Source organism: Rousettus aegyptiacus, unplaced genomic scaffold (assembly GCF_014176215.1).
Source record: "Rousettus aegyptiacus isolate mRouAeg1 unplaced genomic scaffold, mRouAeg1.p scaffold_m13_p_10, whole genome shotgun sequence".
NCBI classification, from domain to species: Eukaryota; Metazoa; Chordata; class Mammalia; order Chiroptera; family Pteropodidae; genus Rousettus; species Rousettus aegyptiacus.
The window spans coordinates 71,375,936-71,399,830 of NW_023416285.1; the positions used below are offsets into that span (position 1 = coordinate 71,375,936).

Genomic DNA, 23,895 nt, shown 5'->3' on the forward strand with positions numbered 1-23,895 from the left:
GCTTTTCCCCATTCCCAAACTGTCTGAAATGTAGTTAAATATTGAAAAGGTATAAACATATAAAATAGCAAGATACATTTGAGAACATGTAATTTGCTAGGGAACAGAATGCAGGGCTAGAAAGATGGACATGGGTTAGGTCATGGGTGTTTTTTATGCTCACGAATTTATACTTTTTTCTGGATTATTCTGATGCCATTTCAGAAGATGAATGAAGGCAGGAAAGAGATGCATACAGAGTTACCAGTTAATACTATTGATAATAGTCCAGATAAGCATTGATAAGGATCTGAACCAAGACAGTTGCAGGGAGGATTAAGAGAACAGAGATTTAGGACTTGGTAATTGATTGCTTGTGGGCGATGAAGAAAAAGATCATATAGGATAATTATTAGTTTTCCACTTGGCTAATTGAGTTTACTAAGTGATACCACTTACTGAGACAGAGGGTTGGGAGTTACATCTGGGCCACAAGACAGAAATACTTGGATTTCACAGGGAGAGATTCTGGGATGCCGATACATGTGTAGAAGTTAACAAGTATAGCTCCTAGCTAAAAGCAGGGGATTGATGAGATCTCACATGAAGAAACATTACCTGAGAAGATAGAAGACCTAAAGGTGAAAAGTAGAATATTCAAGAGGGAACACTGAAATTTGGAGGAGTCTGAGGAGTCTGCTGATTCCTTAATAGAGTGAATAATCAACACTGACAAGTGCAACCAAATACTTTAGTAATAAAAAAAGTCAATTAAGAAGTTATCGATAATACTTGCCAGACAAGGTAGCATAGTCTGCTCATAGTTTGATGTATTTCCTCTATCCAAGATTGTAGCGGTGATGGATATAGTATAAAGAGAAAACAAAAAGATTTAAAAAAAAAAAAGAAAAACAGGCTCAAAAGCAAGATAAACATCTGTATAGACCAAAATAGGATTAGAAAATCAAAGAAGTACATTGAAATGAAGTCTTGAGCTGAGTAGGTTAGGTTTGGAATCAAGGAGCAGTGGCTGGAGGTCTGTGGGGCCATTGGGGCAAAATGTGCTTTCTGTAAAATGCAGAAGGGAGTCTTTTGATCAGAGAATTTAATTCATTTACATTTAAAGTAATTGTTGCTAGATATGTAGTTATTGCTATTTTATTATTCATATTTTTGATCTTTGTTTCTTTTTTCTTCTTAAGTCTCTCTAACTTGGTGATGAAGAACCGCTTTAGCTTTTCCTAGTCTGGGAAGCACTTTATCTGTCCTTTAATACTGAATGATAGTTTTGCTGGATAGAGTAATTTTGGTTATAGGTCCTGGCTTTTCATCATTTCGAATATTTCATGCCAAGCCCTTCTGGCATCCAAAGTTGCTTTTGAGAAATCAGCTGACAGTCTTACAGGAGTCCCTTGTAGGTAACTAACTGCTTCTCTGACTTTAAGATTCTCTCTTTGTATTTAACCTTTGGCATTTTAATGATGATGTGTCTTGGTGTGGACTTCTTTGGGTTCATCTTGTTTGGGACTCCCTGTGCTTCCTGGGCTTGTATATCTGTTTCTTTCATCAGGTTAAGGAAATTTTCAGTCATTATTCCTTGAAATAGTTTTCAGTTCCTTGCTCTCTCTCTTCTCCTTCTGGTATCTCTAGGATGTGAATGTTGGTAAGCTTGATGCTGTCCCAGAGGACCCTTACACTATCCTAATATTTTGGATTCTTTTTTTTTTCTTGATGTTCTGATTGGTCGTTTTATGCTACCTTATCTTCTAAATTACTGATTCAATCCTCTGCTTCATCCAATCAATCTACTACTAATTCCTCCTAAGATATTCTTTATTTTAGTTATTGCTGTCTTCACTTCTGACTGGTTCTTTTTTATATTTCCTATCTCCACTTTTATGTTTTCTATCTCTGTTAAAGTTCTCACTGAATTCATCTACATCTCCCTTGAGTTCACCGAACATCCTTATAATAAGCGTTTGGAATTCTGCAACCAGTAGATTACCTGTCTCCATTTTGTTTAATTCTTTTTCTGGATCTTTGTTCTGTTCTTTCATTTAGGACATGTTTATTTGTCTTCTTACTTTGGCTGTATACTCGTGTTTGTTTCTCTCTATTAGGTAAGGCTGCTATATCTCCCGGTCTTAGTTGAGTGGCCTTATGTAGTAGCCGTGCAGTGAATTCCGTTGGCACAGTCTTCCCTGGCCACCAGAGTCAATACCCTAGGTGTGTCTATTCTATGGGTTGTGTGTGCCCTCCTGTTGTAGTTGAGCCTTGACTGCTGTTTGCACATCAATGGGAGGGATTGACCCTTGTGCTGATTGGTTGTAATGATTGTCCATGACCAGTAGAGGAGCTGTTGTATAGAGGCTGACCCCACAAAGCAGGATTCACCCAAGCAGGGCTCTGGTGCCTGCTTTGTCTACCCTTTGGGTATGTAGTCCTCAGGTGTGATCTTGGGTGGTGCTCTGGCTCAGACCAAAGCTGGCCACCAGGCCTGTGGGCCAGGGCCTCCTGGGAGGGATCCTGCCATGGGCCAAGTTCATAAGCTGCAGCCCATGCCCTGCCTGAGGCAACAAGCATGAGCCACCAACCAATCTGCAGATGGCCACCACCCACTCTTGGTTTGGGAGCATCTTGAGAGGCCAAGCCACAAACCGAGGCTCGTTGCTGTTAGTGCCAGGCTTAGGGCTGTTCAGCAATAGATACAGGGCATGCCGAGGCCAGCTGCTACTTATTTAGGTGTTGTGAACCTTTGAGAGATTTTAGTAAAGTCCACAGCATGAGTCAAGACAGGCCATTTATATGAAAAATCCACTGCAAGTGACTTGGGTGGGCTCACATATTTGGAGAGATGGGGAAACCAATGACAGTTACATTGATAGAGACTCAGGTATAGCACATGCCTGGGTCTACAAGCTGGGTTGGAAAGGGCTCAACAAAGGATCAATGACCTCTGCCAGCACTTCTGTCTGAGAGAAGGCTGCCCTTCCAGTCCTCACTCTGAAGCCAAATAACTCAGTTCTTCCCCCATTTTTCCATGGCACCTTTTGAGCTACTACCCCAGCAGTGGAGCTCAGAGCAAGCGAGTCTGTCAGCAGCAAATCCACATGCAGGCCCTTTAAGAGGAATGTCTGCGACTCTCTCAGCCCTTTGTCTCACCCAGTCACAGTCTCTTTTGGTTTCCACAGCCAGAGGTAATGGAAACTTCACTTCCTGGAACTAGAACCCTAGGTTGGGGATCCCAGTAAGGCTAGGCCCCCTCGTACCTCTGGGAGAACCTCCACAGCTGAGATATTTCTCCCAATTCTCAATCAGCACACACAGGTGTGGGACCAGCCCATTTCATGTCTCTGTCCCTCTTACCGGTCTCAAAGTGGCCTCTTCTGTGTGTTTCCAGTTGTAGGACTTCTGTTCAACTAGACTTTAGGCAACTCCCAATGATGACTATTCTGTAGTTTAGTTGTAATTTCAGTGTAGGTAAATGCACGCATTTACCTACTCTGCCATCTTGACCAGCAGTTGAAATTAGTTATTTTTAATGAAAAAGGAATTGGGAGGAGGAAAGAATGGGGATAACTATAAGATAAATTAGAAATCATTAATAAATTTAAGAAAAAACATCAGTAAATGGAATCCACTCCAGATTAGACAAAGTTGAAGAGGTAGGAGTGAAGTTAGTGACTTGGAAGATAGTACTGAAGTGTTAATCTAGAATATAACTCAAAGAGATGGGCTGTGTGTGTGTGTGTTTATGGATGATTTATTTTTCTTGCCTTTTTCCAGATTTTCTGCAGTGAGATTGCCTTGCTTTGCTAATTTTTAAATGGAAAAAAAGTATGCAATACACAATTTATATCTGCAATAGAAAACGATTTAGGAAAAGTTACATTTACACAAATAAAAATATAATAAAGTAAAAATCCTACTCTAATACTTATAATCCCAGAGAAGAAATTAAAAGCTTGACTAATATACTTAATGTTTTAAGAACCTCAAAGTGACTGAAAATTTCAAATTAAATGCCCCCTAAGTAAAATTATGTGCCATATGTAAAATGATCACATCTGAAATTAGTTATTTTTAATAGTTCACCACCACATCAGTGGCAAAGTACAGATAGTTCTTAATTGTACATGTAAACCCAGAAAATGTTTGTCTATATATAAATATAGATGTATCTAATGTCTTTAGCAAACATTCCAGTTCTAAAGGGCCAAGCTTATTGCAGCAGGTCACACTTACCTTGTTGTTAACCTGACAACAAGATCAGATTCCTTGACAGTAATTGGCTAATTTATAGCAAAATCATCTAGATAACTTTAGTATATATAGTGCTTAAATAAGTAATTATGTAAGACCTCTTTTTTTTTTTTTTACTTGGTACCTTCTTATTGTTGACTCTTGTACTTTATTGTATAGTCTTTTTTTATTTGGGAATATTGTATAATGTGGTATTCCATACGAATGAAATTTCAGGATGATTAAAGAGTACTTTAAATATTTTATTTCACTAACACATTTTTGAACACCTGATATGTGCAAGGCACTGTAAGTAAGGATAGAGCAGCATTGAAACTTCAGTCTAAAAGATGAATAGAAAAACATTTTTGAATGAAAGTTCACCTAAAATTTTTCATCATGAAGCCGTAGGCTCTTTAAATAAGTGACTGTCATCTGACTGTGCCATGCCACTCCAGCAGCATCTCTTCTCCAAGATTTTCCACTTTGACCTTGCCAAGGGCTAGGACACCATATAGTAAATCCATCTGGGAATTTTTTGTAAATACAGACTCAGTAGGTTCTAAATCTGGCCCTAAGGGATGCTTTAGTTCCTGTGAAGGACCCCTTATAGTCCATAATACTGTACCAAATATTTGATGTATACACCTCTGAATAAATAAGTGTTATTTTGGGTGAGAAGGTATCTGTATGTATTTAGTTCTCAATTTAAGCATGGCCAATTGTGATTTTCATTTTAAAACACACTATGCAATTCATGCAGAAAAGCACATTCAGTTCCCTGCTTTCCTTAATATAATAAAAAAGGTAGAAAATTCTCCTATTCTGAGCATTAGTTTCTTCCATAAGAATGGTTGACTACGTTACGGAATTTTATCTCCCTAGCCTTTTCATCACTTTCGTTTTCATGATTTCGATTTTTTAAAATATATTTTTAAAAATTATTTTTAAGATGGCCTATTTTAATTTTATCGAAAATTTTGTTAGCCTCTGGAAAAAAAATAGAATTCATAAGTTATACCCTTCATTCTCAGAAAGGAGCCATGAGGGGAAATTATTATTTCCTTTTGCTTTGCTCCCCTTCCGATTCCGCCACTGAAAAATGAGAAGAAATTCATAATTAAGACCTGAAATATTCCATCTGTTCTGAGGTCACTAAGTTCTGTTTCTCTCAAGGGTTCTAAATCATAGTCCATTAGACTGCTTCCAAATCTCAGTCCTGAGACTTGAGACCCCAACATGGGTAATAACACTAAGAAGGTAATTGCAGGTATATGATTTATTTTTTCTTAATCTAATAAAACTACGAAGGCTGAATACTAAAATTCTTAAAACATGAAACCCAATCCAAAGAATAACTGAAGGAAAAACAGGCAGTTTATAAAGGGGCAAAATTAGAGAAACATAAGTAGTGCATAAAGCTAAAGCTAAAAATGACTTTAAAGATAATCCAGTAATTGGATTTTACAGATTAAGTAAATTGAGTCTTAGAGCTAATATGACACAATCAGAAATATTCAGCTCTAAGGCAATACCAGGTTTGTGCAAGACTCTCTCTACTATACCTACTAGCCTGCTCAGTAGATTTAGACCTATGTCTCTCAGAATTTGTTCCTTTGTCAGTACTAGTCCCATAACGATGCCCTAACCCTGAAAAGGTACACTAGTGAATAAATTTGGGACAAATCCGTATCACCTCATTAAAGACCCACTGTGCACATTAGCCTTTTAAAGGATCTAAGAAGTATTACAGTGGGGCAAGCTCTTCAGCTTTATTCAGTCCAGCATTATCCAAACTTCTTGAATTCTGGACCGTTCTTCCAGGTAGCACTTCTGAACACCATGGTGTTCTGCACAAACTTCAGGGGTAGAGGAGAGACCTCGTTCCACGAAGATGTGAAATGTTGATAAAAGATGAGATTTTGAACGTTGGAGTAACTAACTACAGATTTATTCAGAAAGGAAAAGGGCGAAAATATAGAACTAGAACTTTATTCCTTAGTGTCATTAGGGAAATGGTGTCGTTATGCTTTAAAACCAGTTCTAAAAGTGATTGTGTTTATATTGATTTGCTGCTAATAATGTTGCCAACATGAACTTTGCTAAACTCAGAATGCTTAGTTTAAGTGTATTATATCTCGTGTTTGTTTTCCAGGACACTGTAATTTATGATCGACTGGCAGAGACTTCAAAATACAAAGAAATTACCCTAAAACATTTAGAGCAATTTGCTACAGAAGGTCAGTATAATGTGGAAATGAAGCATGATTAAAAAAAATTGACTCATGTATCTTATGGGATTGTTGCTGTTATTTTACTCAGATTCCTAAAGCAAAATAACAATTAATGTTGATAATTTACATTATATTATATGTTCCCACCCATGTTTTTTATTTTGCTTTCCTGTATTTATAAAATTTTAAGAGACTTTGTCCCCCCATTTTAGGGGGTATAAGGCCTATAAATCTGTTCACTTTTTCGAATGGATACTATTTATGATTTAAATACTTTATATCAAGTCATGCAGAAGGAAAGAAACAAGAGGCAAGGAACTGTGTATTCTAATCTGAATAAGAAAGAGGAGAAATAAATCTATATAACTATTAAAATATTTATTCAGTTTAGTTTCAACTCAAGACTTTTCATTAAGCCCTAACGCATGCCAGGCTTTGTGTGAGGCCTGAGAATTTGTGGTAAACATACTTAGTCCTGTCGCTGTTCTACTGAAATACATGGTCTGTATGACAAAACAGTTTATATAGTCCACGGAGTTGATCTAGAGTAGGTGAAAGGAAGTGAGAGCTGTTAAAATTAGGGCCAGTTACTATAATAATTTGTAGAGACTTATCTCTTAAATGTAATAAAAACTTCCAGAACTGTATCTAAATCTCCCATCTGAGTTTTCACTCCTGTCTTCTTGTGTGGAACTATTGCCAATGGCATCAAGCCTGACCTCTGATCAAATTCTTTTTCCTCTTAATTCAAGCTGCAAAAAGAAAGGAATGTTTCAAAGCACAAGGCTTTGAAAAGCAAGGACATCAAGAATCTTCTCCCAGTTCTCCTCCAAAAACTCAAGAAAGTGGAGAGACACATATCCAGCATTCAGGTTCCTAAAGGTGCATCCTCAGCCTGGCTTGGCAGGTGTAACCTTCCCAGCATTAGTGCAGGCTCTTAATTAGTGGAGCATTTTCCTCCTCCCTGGTTGTGATGTTAAATACATTCCAGCTCCTAGACAGATTCAAATTGGCATGACCTCCACCTCCACCCCATTCTTTCTGGCCCTGGTCTGAACAACACTTCTGCTCCATGGCTACCCTGGAATAAGCTTCCAGCCAAGTTTCCAAAAAAGAAGATTATCTTCTAATATGGCCCCAAGTATTTGAATTCTCTTAGCGATCTAGCAATTGACAACCCTACTTCTTTCTTTTATTTTTTAAATTAGTTTCAAATATGTAGTACATTGATTAGACAGTTACTTAGTTTACAAAACGATCCCCCTAATTGCTCCTTCTCTCCTCTGGTTTTCCACCTACCCAATATATTAATGCTAACTGCATTCCCTACGCCATGCTCCCCATCCCGATGACCATCTATCAACTACTAATTTGTACTTCTTTAACCCTTCACTCCATTCTCCCAGCCCCCTCATTCCACATCCCCTTTATTTGTCACCGTATGTCCTCTATATTTGTGAGTTACTTTTTGATTAGTTTGCTTTTTTTATTCCTTAGATTCTACATATTAAGCGAAATCATATGGTACTTTTCTTTCTCTGTCTGACTTATTTCACTCAGCATAATAACCTCTAGGTTCATCCATGTCATTGCAAATGGTAGTATTTCATTTTTTTAAGGGTAGTATTTCATTTTTTCATTTTTAATTGTGTATGTGAATGATAACTTTTTTATCCAGTCATCTGTTACTGGGCATTTAGGTTGCTTCCATATCTTGGCTATTGTAAATTGTGCTGCCATGAATATTGGGGTGCATATATCTTTATGAATTATCATTTTGGTTTTCTTTAGATAAATACCCAGAAGTACATTTGCTGGGTCAAAAGGTACATTCATTTTTAATTTTTTGAGAAACCGCCAGACTGTTTGCCGTAGCGACGGTACCAATTCTCAATCTCCCCAACAATGTAGAAGGGTTTCCTTTTCTCCACATCCTTGCCAACACTTGTTCTTTGATTTATTGATGATAGCCATTCTAACAGGTGTCAATTGATGATATCTCATTGTGATTTTAATTTGCATTTCTCTGATGATTAGTGACCGTGAGCATTTTTTCATATGTTTATTGGCCATCTGTATTTCCTTCTTTGGAGAAGTATCTGTTCAGGTCTTCTACCCTTTTTTTAATTGGATTGTTTGTTTTTTTGTTGTGTTGTATGAATTCTTGATATTTTGGATATTAACTTCTTATCAGATGTATCATTAGTGAATATCTTCTCCCAATCAGTCGGTTATCTTTTTGTTTTGTTGATGGTTTCCTTTGCTGTACAAAAACTTTTTAGTTTGATCAGTCCCATTTGTTTATTTTTTCGTTTGTCTCCCTTGCCCAGGGAAATATATCTGAAAAGAAATTACCGTTAGTAATATCAGAGAGTTTACTACCTATGTTTTCTTCTAGAAGTTTTATGGTTTCAGGTCTTACATTTAAGTCTTTAATCCATTTTGAGTCTATTCTTGTATACAGTGTAAGAAGGTGGTCCAGTTTCTTTCTTTCTTTCTTTCTTTTTTTTTTTTTTTTGCATTTATCTGTTCGATTTTCCCAGCACCATTTATCGAAGAGACTGTCTTTACTCCATTGTATATTCTTACCTCCATATATTAAGTGAGTGTATAGGTGTGGACTTATTTCTGGGTTCTCTATTCTGCTTCATTGATCAATGTGCCTGTTTTTATGACAGTACCATGCTGTTTTGAATACTGTAGCCTTGTAATATAGTTTGATATCAGGTAGTGTGATACCTCCAACTTTGTTCTTCTTTCTCAAAATTGTCTTGGCTATTCGGGGTCTTTTATGGTTCTATATAAATTTTAGGATTATTTGTTCTAACTCTCTGAAAAATGCTATTGGTATTTTGATAGGGATTGCACTGACTCTATGGATTGCTTTGGGTAGTTATGGTCATTTTAACGATGTTGATTTTTCCTACCTGTGAGCATGGTGTATGCTTCCATTTATTTGTATCTTCAATTTCTTTTTTCAATGACTTATAATTTTCTGAGAACAGGTCTTTTACCTCCCTGGTTAATTTGATTCCAAGATATTTTATAGTTTTCGATGCAATTGTAAATGGGATTGTTTTTCTTAACTGCTCTTTCTGAAAGTTCATCAATGGTGTATAAAAATGCCACTGACTTTTGAATATTAATTTTGTATCCTGCTACTTTATTGAATTCATTGATCAGTTCTAACAGTTTTTTGGTGGAATCTTTAGGGTACTCTATATATAGTATAATATCATTGGCAAATAGAGTTTTAATTCCTCCTTTCCAATTGGGATACCTTTTATTTCTCTTTCTTGTCTTATCACTGTGGCTAAGACTTCCAATACAATGTTGAAGAGGAGTGGTGAAAGTGGGCATCCTTGTCTTGTTCCTGATCTTAAGGAAAATGCTTTTAGCCTTTCCCCAGTGAGTATGATGTTAGCTGTCGGTTCGTCATATATGGCTTTATTATGTTGAGGTATGTTCCCGCTATTCCTACTTTGCTGAGAGTTTTTATCATAAATGGATACTGGATTTTGTTGAATGTTTTTTCTGCATCTTTTGATATGATCATATAGTTTTTATCTTTCAGCTTGTTAATGTAGTATATGACATCAATTGATTTGTGGATATCGTACCAACCTTGCATCCTAGGAATAAATCCAACTTGATCATGGTGTGTTATATTTTTAATGTATTGCTGAATTCAGTTTGCTGATATTTTGTTGAGGATTTTTACATCAGTGTTCATAAGAGATATCAGCATATAGTTTTCTTTTTCTGTAATATCTTTGGTTTTGGAATCAAGGTAATGGTGGCTTCATAAAAGGAGTTAGGGAGCCTTTCCTCTTCTTGAATTTTTTGGAATAGTTTGAGATGACTAGGTATTAATTCTTCTTTGAATGTTTGGTAAAATTCGCCTATGAAGCCATCTGGTCCAGGACTTTCGTTTTTTAGGATGTTTTTGATTACTCATTCTATTTCATTGGTGGTATTTGGTTGATACAGATTTTCTGTTTCTTCTTGACTCAGTCTTAGGATATTATGTGTTTCTAGGAATGTGTCCATTTCTTCCAGATTATCCAATTTGTTGACATATATTTGCTTATAGGCTGGCTGGACTAAGGCACAATGGTGGCTGACCTCCCAGCCCTCATTCTGGTGCTAGGTAATATAGACTTACTCAGTATAAATCCCGCTGGAATCTCTGACCCACCTCCATGTCCCGGATAAGTGTCTGCAGGTCAGAAAGCCTGAGCATGGGTCTTTCAAAGGGGCATCTAGGGTTTTAGTCTCTTTCTATCTCACCCAGATGGCCAAATGGGTTTTACAATTAGAGTCATTGGAATCTCCTCTTCCTGGTAACTTGGGCTGGGGAGCCCCTGAATGAAGCTCGGTGATCCTCCACCACCCACAGTGTGTGTCCAGCCCGATTCATGACTTTGCTCCTCCAGTGGCTTTGATGTGGCTCCTTTATATTATCAGATGTAGATGTTTCAATCCGCTGGACTTCAAGTGATTTTCCACATTGATTATTTTATAATTTGGTTGTAATTTCAATGTGGACCTGGGAGGATGTGAACCCTGCTTTTACCTAGTCTGCCATCTTCCCCTCTCCTCCAATCCTACAACTTTTTTGAAAGATAGAGTCTTCTGGGCACTTTATGTTCGGTATTGCTTCTTGTTTCTGACATATTCCCAGCCCATATTTTATTTGACCTGAGATCACTACCACCTAGTTATTCTGAGAGTTAAGGGACCTTGAGTGAGAGCATTGTCTTCTCGGGAACCTAGTTATTTGAAATTGCCATGACCGACAGAAACTTTTTGCCTCTTCCTCGTTACAACCCATCAATCATCAACTTTCTTCTGGCTAAGAATAATCTCCAAGTGAGTTATGAAATTGATAGGCAGCGACCACTGGGAGCAGGTTACCTCAAACATCAACTTCGATTGTTTGCCTCAGGGTGTTCCTGATGGGTATTTTGGGGGGTCCTTATTCCTCAATATCTTTAAGATTCTTTATACCTACAGATTTATTGTGGTAAAGAGCAATAATAAATACAGCCATATATCCCAGTAAGAAGAAGTGTCTCTTTGGGCCTTTCTTCATAAGCATCTATGAAGCCACTGTGCTCTGTACTGGAGTAACAGATATGAAGAACTCCAGGTCCCTGTCCTCCAGGAGCTTTAAGCTAATATAGGAGATCCACAAGAAAAACAATATTTGAAACATTGTCATTCACACCACAGCAGTGTTTGGAGATTTCTGCCTGTGGGGTCTGGTGAGAGAAGGATGTTTCAAAGCCATGATTTTAAGAAGGGAGCCTTAAAGTAGATTGAAGGCAGACAGAAAAGAGGAGTTATAGAGGGTGGAATGGAGAAAAAGTGAACAGCATGTACAAAGACTCTGATATATAGGAAGTGAATGACAGAGAATGAAGTCGAAGACAATTGGTGTATGGTGAATGAGCTGGAGTTGGGGGTTTGAACTTCATCCTGGGGAACAAATGAAAGATTTCAAGCAGAGGCATAACCTGATAAAATTAGGATTTTTAAAAAGTCACTCTAGGCATGGAGGATAAATTGAAAGAGCTGAGAACTAGAAGCAGGGTGCCAATTTTAAAGGTTAGGGGAACATTAATATATGTTTTACACTAAAGTTTTGTCATACTTTAACAGGACTTCAACATATTGTTTCAATTAAATTAATGTTTTCAAAATGAGACTTTGTTAAATAAAAATGGAAGTGTCAGACTTCTGAATAAAATTTTATTTGGTGTTGGGGGGTGTATGCTACCTTTTTTCAGGGTTAAGAACTTTATGTTTTGCTGTGGCTGAGATTTCAGAGAGCGACTTTCAGGAATGGCGAGCAGTCTATCAGCGTGCGTCTACATCTGTGCAGAACAGGCTGCTCAAACTTGAAGAGAGTTATGAGTTAATTGAAAAGGTATGTTGAAGATTATTTTGCTCTTATGGAAATGGTTTTCAGAAAACTTCAGTTCTTTACTCATGGAGCCAATAAAATAAAAACCAAACTATCTTGACATACTAGTTACTATTGAATTACCTGGGGTCTAAGCATTTAAAAATCTTTATACCAATGAAAGTTTTTGTTGAAAAGTCTCTGGAATAACTTTGCATAGATTTTAACTCTTGTCACAATTTTGGATCGAAGTGAGGCTGGTCTAGCAATCTCTTTGCCCATGTATTCTATTGCTTCTGTGGCACTGAAGGTACGCATGCCCCCCTCCACACTCACAGACAGGTGCGCATGCACACAAGTTCCATACACATGCATGTGCATACAAGTAAAGGTGTATGATATGTAATACGAAATAAAATAAAAATGTAGTTTATGTGACTGTTGCTAATAATAATGTGTCAGTCATTTTCACTTATGTACATACATCATTTCTGTTACAACTATAAATATTCTCATTTTGCTATCTGAGAAACCAAAGCAATTCAGCCCCAAAGTGATGAATACACTATCATCGATGCTGTACAAGTAGCAAGAAATCTTCCTTCTTTAATTACGAATAGTGAACATTTTCTCATAGTACTTATTGTGTGCCAGGTGTTGTTTGTAGCACTTGAATCTGTTAATTTGTTTAATCTTTACAGCACACCTTTAAGGTAGATACTATTAATTATCTCAGTTTTACATATGAAGAAATCAAGGTAACAGAAAAGTTAAGTAATTTGGCTGAGGTTACACAGCTCATAAGAAGGCTAGCCAGAATTCTCACTCTGGCTCCAAAGTTTATGCTCTTAGCCACTCAAGTATCTTCTTACTAACCTTTAACTTCCCATTAAATAACTTTCTAACAACGTAATTCCTTCAATTGTACTGATATTTGTCCTGCATAGAATCAAGCTTGTCTTTTAGCTACAGTTTACTTAATCTTGTTTTCAGATATATTTAAGCCAACATTTTTTTTTTCTCCTTCCCTTCTCTCAAACAAGTATTCCTGGTACTTCCTGTCTTGAAAGCCAGCCAGCACCCCTGACACCTCCCTGGACTTTTCCCCCTTCCACTTTCCACATGCCCTCTCCTCTATATAATACTGGGGAATGTCATGCTTCAACTGCAGGTGGTTTTCTGTATTGTATACAGTTGCCATATATGACTCAAAGATATTGTTCTTTCTCCTCACTTTAGGAGCTCATTTGTTTCTCATACCTCCCTTATATTTAATATTATTTCTCAGAAGTCTTGTGATAGCGTGTATGGTACCTTCCAACTTGATACCCCCTCCTCAATTTTAGATGTGCATATACAGCAACAGGCTTGTTATCAATCAAGTTATTGAATCAATTCTATCTCTTTTTTTCCTAACGTCTTTTATATGATTATGCCTTGGGGTATTGTTTGGTGAAATAAAATAATATTTTATTATGAAGCCATGATTATACTCTTTCAATCTCTCCAACCAAAGTCACGTTGTCTTAAAGCACTAATAGCATTGATTTTTAATCTTTTGCTTTTTATCCTCTTTAGAAAAGTAAAAAGATTAAAAATAACTTTGTTTGGAAATTATTCTTTTTCCTTTTCCTCTTTTTCTACATGGCTTGAATATAATGTAGCCTTTCCCCCCATGGCAGTGAGATAGAATTAATATACAATAAGTAACTAAAATATTTGAAAATAAATTCTAATCAAATTTTGTTTCTATTCTGGAGTTGAATATTTAAAGTGCCTAACATTATTAATCTGAATGTCCTAGAGTTTATAGATTAGATTAGATTTTGTAGGTTAAACAATGATGGTGGTGGTGGTGGTGGTGGTGGTGGTAGTGGTTGCGTGCATTAAATATCTGTTATTAAAAGCCTTGTGACTTCCCTCTTTTAAATGGAATAGATGTTCACTCATTTTCCAGCAGGTGGAGATCATGAGTCACATTGAAATTTAATTTGCCTGAGGCATTCATAACATATATGTTTGATTTTTTAGTTTACGAATACAGAAGCCTCCCTTAAGATTGGCTCTTACCTAAAATAAATGGAAAGAGGAATTTATAGATGATTCCTCTTTAGTTCTTATGCACTGGCGTCTGAATGTATTGAAAAATCTAAGATCCAGAAAAGTGAAGAGACTGTTCAGCTAGCTTGTTCCAAATTAGGACTGGTTTCCTAATCCATTCGTATCCCAGAAATTGTAGTTTCATTTATTTATTCACTTAATTAGCTTTCATTAGGTGGTTAATAGATGTTAGTTATCAGCGATGCATAAGCAAATAAGGAACACTTGGTCGTGTCCCTCTGAGTATCATGATCTGAACAAATTCATTAAGGAAATCTGAAGGAACCCGAAAGAGTGATCTTCAAACCTGATCCAAAGGTAACTTTCAGAGAGGTGGTAACTTTTAAAATGAGCCTCAAAAGATTATTTCACCAGTTAAAGAAGAGCAGATGTCTTTTTAGGGGAAGGCATGGGGATAGGCTCAGTGACAAGGAGGGGTCTCTGCGACTGAGAGCCGGCTGTTTTTCTGAAAAATGTTTTTTCCAACCCTGATCGTTTCAAGACTGTAGGGTTTTTAACAATCTAGAGCCAGAGTGATATCATGTCTTCATTTGTCTGGACTTCCATTCTTTCTTTAAACCAACTGAAGTTAGTATTCAATAGGAGCTGTGGGTGACTGCCATTAAAACCACCCTAGCAAGGCAGGTTTCAGCGTGTCAGACCACAGATCTTGCTGGTATGTCACCCTAGGGTTTATCCATTTTGGCTTCTTCCTTGGCTATTTTAAATTACACATGTTGATTCTGTAATCTTTTTTAAATGTGATTGGAATCTATTTTTTATGTAGACTGTATTATTGGACTTACCGTATAAGATAGTGAATTTTAAACTGGGTGGCTTTCAGATCTCTCCGTCACCCTCTCCCTCTTTTAGAGCAGAACCCACTTTCCAAACAAAATATTGCCTGATTCATAATATATGTAACAGGTAACAGTCAAGCTGCTCTAGTTAAAGATTAGAGGGTGTGGGGAGAAGCTGGCTCTCCACTCAGCCTCCACCTTGCCCTCATCATGGTCCATGAGCAAGAGTCCAGGACTCCACTGAGCACAGTTTAAGAACCATATAATATTCCATCTCTGTGTGAAATTTTTAGAAAATACGTTTTTCAAAATTACTGCAGGCATCTTCTCTCACCTTTTAAGAAAAGATCAGGACATCATCGTGGTTCTGTACAGGATATTTCTGAACCTATTTGAATTAATGATGCAAAATGCCATTGACATGTAGTGTTACATTAAAGGCAATCAAAATTTGGAAAAGTAGAGTTTTTCCTGAAAACAAGAATGTTTTTCATATGTAACAAAATAAGTGAATATTTTATAATATGATTAAGATTACTCTTTTAAACTCTGCTCTCTTATCCCTACAGTGTTTGTTTGTTCAAACAAGTAATTCACTTATTGAAATGTAGTTAAAGCCTTGTTTTCTAGGGGGTATAACTCTTATAGTAAGCTTTAAAAAAATGCAAATAGTCCAAGAACATCCACGAAGATGATGATATTTGTCCCTTGGTACAGTTATTTTTCCCTCTTCTACCCCAGCTCATCTAGGCACTAGAATGCACTCCCATCACCCTCAGGGCGCAGTAAAGGAAAGTTAACATAGGGGATTGAAAAAGTCTTTCACACATGGTTATCTCTGTGGTCAGTCACTATTAGATAAGAGAATTTAGGATTTTTACATTCATCTATAAAATATCATCTCAGACGCTATGAAGTTACATGATTTGGACTTCTAACACTTGCATTCAGATGGCAAACTTTTCAGGATTTAAAAAAAAAATTAATTCTAATGTTATGAATTGTTTCAAGATGTTACTGAAACATCTCTTTTCTGTTACTAAATATAGGCCAAGAGGTGACATTTATTACTAGGATGGCAAAATTGTTCAGGAACAAGAAGATAGTTAAATGCAGAAGGGATTATTAGAGTCCAATCAGATACTTACGGTGTCTTGACCCAATTTGAGGAGAATTGTAGCATTACTTCGGGTGTGTGGACAGTGACACCTCTTTGTTTCCCTTTGTCACCGCTTGAGAGAATTTACAGTTGTCTCATGCTTTCAGACAGCGCACTTGACTCGTTTACCTTCTTTAACCTCATTCTTTTGAAAGATAATTAATGTGTTTGGCCTTGTAATTTTAGATTATGAAACCACTTATACTGTTGGTCTATATTTTTAAAACTTGGATTTTAAAATAAATTTAAATCAAGAATTTGTTTATTTGTATTTTGTCAGGAAAAATATCAAATAACAGAGTAATTATGAAGTCTTATGCTGAAATTTCTCACCTGCTTTGATCTGCCACTTTGCATTAATTCTAACATATTTCTAAGACTCATGGTTTTGTGGGGTTTTTCGTTTGTTTTTGCCTCATATTCATACTGCACTGCTGGGTTCCTTTGCAAATAAATAGTACAGAGGGCTATGATCTTATCAACAAAGATCTTAAAATTAAAATATTGGTAGAAATAAACACCTGTCTTCATAGTAAACATAAGTTTTTTGAAATTTTTGTTATATTTGCTTCAATGGAAAATTTTAATTACATCTTTAGCATTGCATAAATTATGAATTAATCACTTCTAATGTTTATGAAAATAAATTATTTATCTTGAGCATTACAGAAAACAGTGAGATGTTATACCTGTCTAGACTGGGCAATAATTGGAAGAAGTATTTCCTAGTGATAAAATTATTCTTGTTATGAGGCATGGATTGCAAAATATATTTTTTAAAAATGAAAACATCCAAAATTTTTATCTATTAAAGTTTTTTTAATAGATTATGAATCAGAGAATAATTTCTAAGCTTAAAAATGCAGACATATCTCATTTTATTGCTGTTCCCATTACTGTGCTCTGCAGACATTATAAAAATACAAATCAAAGGTTTGTGGCAATCTTGCATGGAGCAAGTCTATTGGCCCCTTTTTTCTAAAAGCATTTGCTCACTTTGTGAGCCAATTACATTTTGGTAATTCTTGAAATATTTCAAAATTTTCATTATTATTATATTTATTATGGTGATTTATAATCAGTGATTTTTAATGTTACTATTTTAATTGTTTGGAGGCACCATAAATTGTGCCCATGTAAGATGGTGAACTTAATCAATAAATGTTGTGTATGATCTAACTGTACCACCAGCCATCTCTCTCCCTCTCCCGAGGCCTCCCTATTCCCTGAGACACAATAATATTGAAATTAGGCCAGTTAATAACCTTACAGTGGCCCTTGAGTGTTCAAGTGGAAGGAAAGGTCACAGTGGATTCAGCAAACTTTATTGTTGTCTTTTTTAACAAATTGCTACAGCCAACCTTCACCAACCTTCACCAACCACCATTCTGATCACTTAGCAGACATTGACAGAAGGAAGACTCTCCACCAGCAAAAAAATTACCACTCACTAAAGGCTCCGAAGATGTTTAGCATTTTTTAGCGATGAAGTATTTTTAACTAAAGTATTCACATTATTTTTTAGACATAATGCTATTGCATACTTAGTAGACTACAGTATGGTATAAACATAACTATTGTGTGGACTGGGAAACTAAACAAACTGTTTGGTTAGCTTTGTTGTGATACTTCCTTTATTGTGGTGGTCCAGAACTGAACCCACATTATCGCCATGTGCCTGTGGTCAGAAAGCTGTATTTTGGGCATTATGTAGCTCTCATTTGAATAAGATAGCAATGTTGTGTTTTACACACATTTTGTAATTTATGATTAAGGTATATCCTCCACTAGATTGAAGCTGCATGAGGGCAGGGACTGTTTTAATAATATTCATTTCTGTATCTCCATTTCCTGCCTATCTGGCCCATGTTAATCACTGAGTAAATATTTGACAAATAAATTAATGATTCAATTAAATAATTTATTCAGTAGCTAAATTTACTTCATAAGTGATTGCTTAATGAAAGCCTGATTCCTATCACAGACTTAGTTCATGCTTTCTGCACATTAAAGATGTTGATATCAGTGTATTGTCACTAAGGATTGATTTAGGGAGATGTTAGAAAGGAGGCCTATAATTTTTTTTTTCTAGCAATATAAATGCCAGTTCATTTAGTTTTTTCATACTATATATACATTTTTTTAACATTTTATTTTTTTTATTTTCCCCCTCCCCCCCTCTAGTCCATGTTCATGAGTCTCTGTTTGTTTGTCCTGTGCATTTGTTGCTTTTAGGTTTATACCCCACATATAAGTGATATCATGTGATTTTTAACCTTTTCTGTTTGGCTTATTTCACTTAGTATGATTATTTCAAGGTCCATCCATGTTGTTGCAAATGGTAGTATTTCATCTCTTCTTATGGCTGAGTAATATTCCATTATATATGTGTACCACAGCTTCTTTAGCCAATCATCTATTGAAGGATACTTCGGTTGCTTCCATGTCCTGGCCACTGTGAATAATGCTGCTGTGAACATTGATTGGTGTGCAAATATCTTTTCAGATATAGGTTTTCAAGTCTTTGAGGTAAATACCCAGTAGAGGGACTGCTGCATCATATGGTAGGTCAATTCTTAGTTTTATAAGGAATCTCCATACCGCTTTCCGTAGTGGCTATACCAGTCTGCAGTCCCACCTGCAGTGTATGAGGGTTCCTAGTTCTCCGAATCCTCTTCAGCGTTTGTTATTACTTGTCCTGTTGTTTATAGTCCCATTCTGACAGGTGTGAGATGGTATCTCGTTGTGGTTTTGATTTTCATTTCCCTGAGAGCTGGTGATGTTGAGCATCTTTTCATGTATTTGTTGGCCATTTGTATGTCCTCTAGGGAAAAGTGTCTGTTCAGTGCCTCAGCCCATTTTTTGACTGGAGTGTTTGTATTTTTGTTGTTATTGAGTTATACGAGTTCTTTGTATATTTTGGATATTAGGCCCTTATGGGAGGCGTTGTTTGCAAATATATTTTCCCATTCAGATGGTTATCTCTTTACCTTGTTGACGGTTTCTTTTGCTGAGCAGAAGCTTTTAAGTTTGATGTAGTCCCATTCATTTTGCTTTTACTTCCCTTGTTTTTGAGGTCAAATTCATAAAATCTTCTTTAAGTCTAAAATCCTTGAGTTTAGTTTCTATGTTTTCTTTTATGCATTTTATGGTTTCAGGTCTTATATTCAGATCTTTAATCCATTTTGAGTTAATTTTGTTATGTGGTGATGCACAACAGTCTCGTTTCATTCTTTTGCATGTCACTTTCTAGTTTTCTCAGCACCACTTAATGAAGAGGCTTTCCTTTCTCCATTGTATATTTTGGACGTTTTTGTTGAAAATTATTTGCCCATATAAATATGGATTTATTTCTGGACTCTCGATTCTGTTCTACTGGTCTGTGTGTCTTTTTCTGCCAATACCATGCTATTTTGATTACTGTCACTTTACAGTATAATGTGAAATTGGGCAGAATGATGCCTCCGGCCTCATTCTTTTTTCTCAGGATGGCTTTGGCAATTTGGGGTCTTTTGTGTTTCCATACAAATCTGATGATTTTTTATTCTGTTTCTTTACAAAATGCCCATGGGATTTTGATGTGGATTGCAGTAAATCTGTATGATGCTTTAGACAATAAGGTCATTTTAACTATGTTGATTCTTCCAATCCAAGAACATGGAATATCTTTCCATTTCTTTGTATCTTCTTCAGTTTCTTTTAATAGGGTCTTATAGTTTTCATTATATAGGTCCTTCATATGTTTTGTTAGATTTATTCCTAGGTATTTAATTTATTTTTTTGCAATTGCAAAAGGCATTATTTTTCCACTTTTTTTTCTGACACTTTGTTATTAGAGTATAGGAACGCTATGGATTTTTGAACCTTGATTTTGTATCCAGAGACTTTACTATATTTGTTTATCGTTTCTAGTAGTGTTGTTGTGGAGTCTTTAGGGTTTTCTATATAGAGAATCATGTCATCCAAAAATAGTGACAGTTGGACTTCTTTGTTTCCTATTTGGATGCCTTTTATGTCTTTCTTGTGCTCGATTGCACTCACTAGGACCTCCAATGGTATATGAATAACAGTGGCAATAATGGACATCCTTGCCTTGTTCCTGATCTTAGAGGGAAGATTTTTAGTTATTCACCATTAAGTATAATGTTGGCTGAGAGCTTGCCGTATATGGTCTTTATTATGTTAAGGTACTTTCCTTTTATATCGCTTTTGTTAAGTGTTTTGATCATAAATGAGTGCTGTATCTTGTTGAAGTACTGTATCTATTGATATGATCATATGATTCTTATTTTTTAATTTGTTTATGTGGTATATCACATTAATTGATTTGCATATGTTGAACCATCCCTGTGCCTCTGGGATGAAGCCCACTTGATCGTGGTATATAATCTTTTTAATATGTTGCTGTATTCGGTTTGCTAGTATCTTACTTAGGATTTTTACTTCTGTGTTTATGAGAGATATTGGTCTATAGTTTTCTTTTTTTGTGTTATCTTTACCAGGTTTAGGTATCACGGTAATATTGGCCACATAAAACAAGTTGGGAAGTATTGCCTCCTCTTCAATTTTTTTGCAAAAGTTTGAGGAGACTAGGTATTAAATCTCCTTTGAATGTCTGGTAGAATTTGCTGGTGAAGCCATCTGGTCCTGGACTTTTACTTTTGGGTAGGTTTTTAATGGTTGTTTCAATTTCCATACTGCTGATCAGTCTATTTAGATTTTCCAGTTCTTGATTCAGTCTAGGAAGTTTGTATTTTTCTAAGTACTGGTCCATTGCTTCTAGGTTATTATATTCAGTGTTATATACTTTTTCATAATATTCTATGATCCTTTGTATTTCTTCAGTGTCTGCCGTAATTTCCCCTCTTTCATCCCTGATTTTGTTTGTGTCCTTTCTTTTTTCTTTAGAGAGTTTAGCCAGGGATTTGTCAATTTTATTAACCAACTCAAAGAACCAGCTCTTTGTTGCATTTATTTTTTTTATTGTTTTTTTTTTTTGTTTTCAATTTCATTTATTTCTGCTCTAATTTTGATGATTTCTTTCCTTCTCTGACTTTAGGCTTTATTTGTTTTTCCTCTTCTAGTTTTTTAAATTGAAGTGTTAGGCTGTTTATTTGGGTTTGTTCTTGTTTTTGGAGACAGGCCTGTAATGATATGAACTTTCCTTTTATAACCGCTTTTGCTGTGTCCCAAAAGTTTTGATACGTGGGGCCTATAATTTTAAAGATTGCATTCATTAGAAACTTAGACTCAATTTTTTAAAAAACCTGTCTCCCAAGTTATTTAATATGTAAATGTGAGAAGCACATGGTTGGAAGGATTCAACAACAAAAGCCCGAACACATGGCAGACTGTGTTCTGGGCTCTGGGGCACAGCATGGGAAAAGAATAGAGAAACTTCTGTTTTATTTTAGTGGTAGGAGATAGGCAGTAAACTTGTAAACTGAAAAATATAATTTCAACAGGGCGTAATGCCCTGAGTACTGAGAGCACTAAGGTTGAACAGTGAGGTAGTGATGATTTTTACATTATGTTCTTTACTCTTCCTCAAAATATGGTTGATATTTCTGGGACTTTTTGAAGACTGACTTAATGTGGTGTAATATAGATCAACCATTACACTCAGTGTGACTAAATACAACAGTTTCGCGACTTTTGCAACATGTGGCAATGAGTGGTTTAGAGGATTCCTAAAGAAATATAAAACTTAATAGAAAACAGGACTTTTTGTGAACATTTGTGACTGCCAAGTTCACAGTAACTTCTGTATTAGAATGGAATGCTTTTTCAGATAAAACTACTACTTCTATTCTTAGTAGCTGCAAATATCACTTTCATTTGTACCAGAAAGTGAAATGTACTAGATGAAAATTTGCATGATGTACTGGTGATTTGGTGGTTTAAAATTCCAGTAGTTTCCTATTTTACTATTTGCTTAAAAACATTTGCAGTCTTTCAGGTTATCTGCTAATAAGACCTGCCACTTTTTGAGCATATACTAAGCTTCAAGTCCTCTGCTCTTTACCCTGATTGCTTAGTTCAGGGGCCTCTAAAGTGGGATACACAAGATGATTTGTTGGGGAAGCAAGGAAATGCTACAACTTCTGTTTCTGCTTACGTTTGATCACATCTCCTTTATAATTTGTTTTTGCTTTTGTAATGTACATAATTAATATTAACAGAACACATATGTTATATGAAAAAATATAGTAGTGTCAGAGGTAAGTACTCAACATTTTTTCCTGATATTCTACACACACACACACACACACACACACACACACACACACACACACACAAGTTTGAGGGAGCTAATCTAATTTTGGAACAACGCAATGAAATTCGTATTATTGGCCTTAACTTGCTGATGTAGAAATTCATAGGTAAGTTAAGGTACTTGTTGAAGAACATATCTCCAGTGGTTAATAGAATTCAAATCCCAGTTCTGTCTTCATTCCATATTATTCTGCCAGCTGGGTTTAGAAGAAAGCAAGAATGAATGTGAATGTAAAATGCTATAGACATGAAAATTAAATGTAACCAAATGAGTAGCTTTGTAATCACTAGATGGCACTTGGGGCTGTGAGGCCTTGACAGTTCAGGTCCACTGAGGAAAAGAGGGAGCCTTTATGTGCTCCTTCTCATGTATTCTATTTTCCTTTGAAATGAAAGTGGAAATATGTTTTTCATGATTTTCCCTCAATTTGTCCCTGTTATCCTCCTGTTTAAAGTACTTCAGATTTCACTGGACTTCCAAGCACATGCTTCTCCCTTCTGGCCTGGTGGATTCCTTATTAGGAATACTTCGTGGTAGATTTCCCACACTGGGTATTGCTGTCTTCTCACTCAGATAAGATGGATGTGTTGTTTTTGCAGGCTACGCCCAATCGCCTCTCAAACTCTGATGCTTTTCATCTGGATGTGTGAATTCTGGTCTTATTTGGCAAACCCTTGGGTGGATGAGAGTTCACATATGATTTCTGTGGTTCAGGAAGCACCAACTTGAAACCTACTTTTTGGCCTTGAAAAAACTAACTGGTTGCAGGCCAATCAGCCATTCCAGTGATTTAATACTTTTAGTGTACTATAGCTCAGCTTAAGCTGAAGGCCAAGAAATACGAGGTTGTATTCTTTTAAATAAAATCCATTGTGCAGTAAAAAGATGTTGAGAAGAAAAAGAAATGAGTAGATGATGCCGAGTAGGATGCAGAGCAGAGAGGAGCCCGGCAGCCTCTGCGAGCCAGCGCTGTAGAATGACTGAGGATCCCACTGCCACCAGCACATCCACATTTCAGGGTTACCGTATTTTAAAGCTAAAGAGTGCGATGGCCACAATAACCTCAGATCTGGTCTTGTGGCCTCAATTCTTCTAATCCATCCCAAGTTGGCCACCAGTGAACTTTATGAAACCTAAATCTGATTCTGTCCCTCCCCTTCTGAGATGTTTCCCAAGATACCCTTTGCCTTGGGATC

General features: G+C 36.2%; 1 protein-coding gene across 10 annotated transcripts in view; it reads left to right on the forward strand.

Moving 5' to 3' along the window:
• Positions 1-23,895, forward strand: part of ATP8A1 (ATPase phospholipid transporting 8A1) — a 208,611-nt gene that overhangs the window by 96,077 nt on the left and 88,639 nt on the right. For all 10 annotated transcript variants that reach the window (XM_016160733.2, XM_036227971.1, XM_016160729.2 and 7 more), the window contains 2 exons: positions 6,377-6,461; positions 12,248-12,387. In XM_016160733.2, the coding sequence (XP_016016219.1) occupies positions 6,377-6,461; positions 12,248-12,387 (225 nt within the window). The remainder of the gene's footprint in view (positions 1-6,376; positions 6,462-12,247; positions 12,388-23,895) is intronic.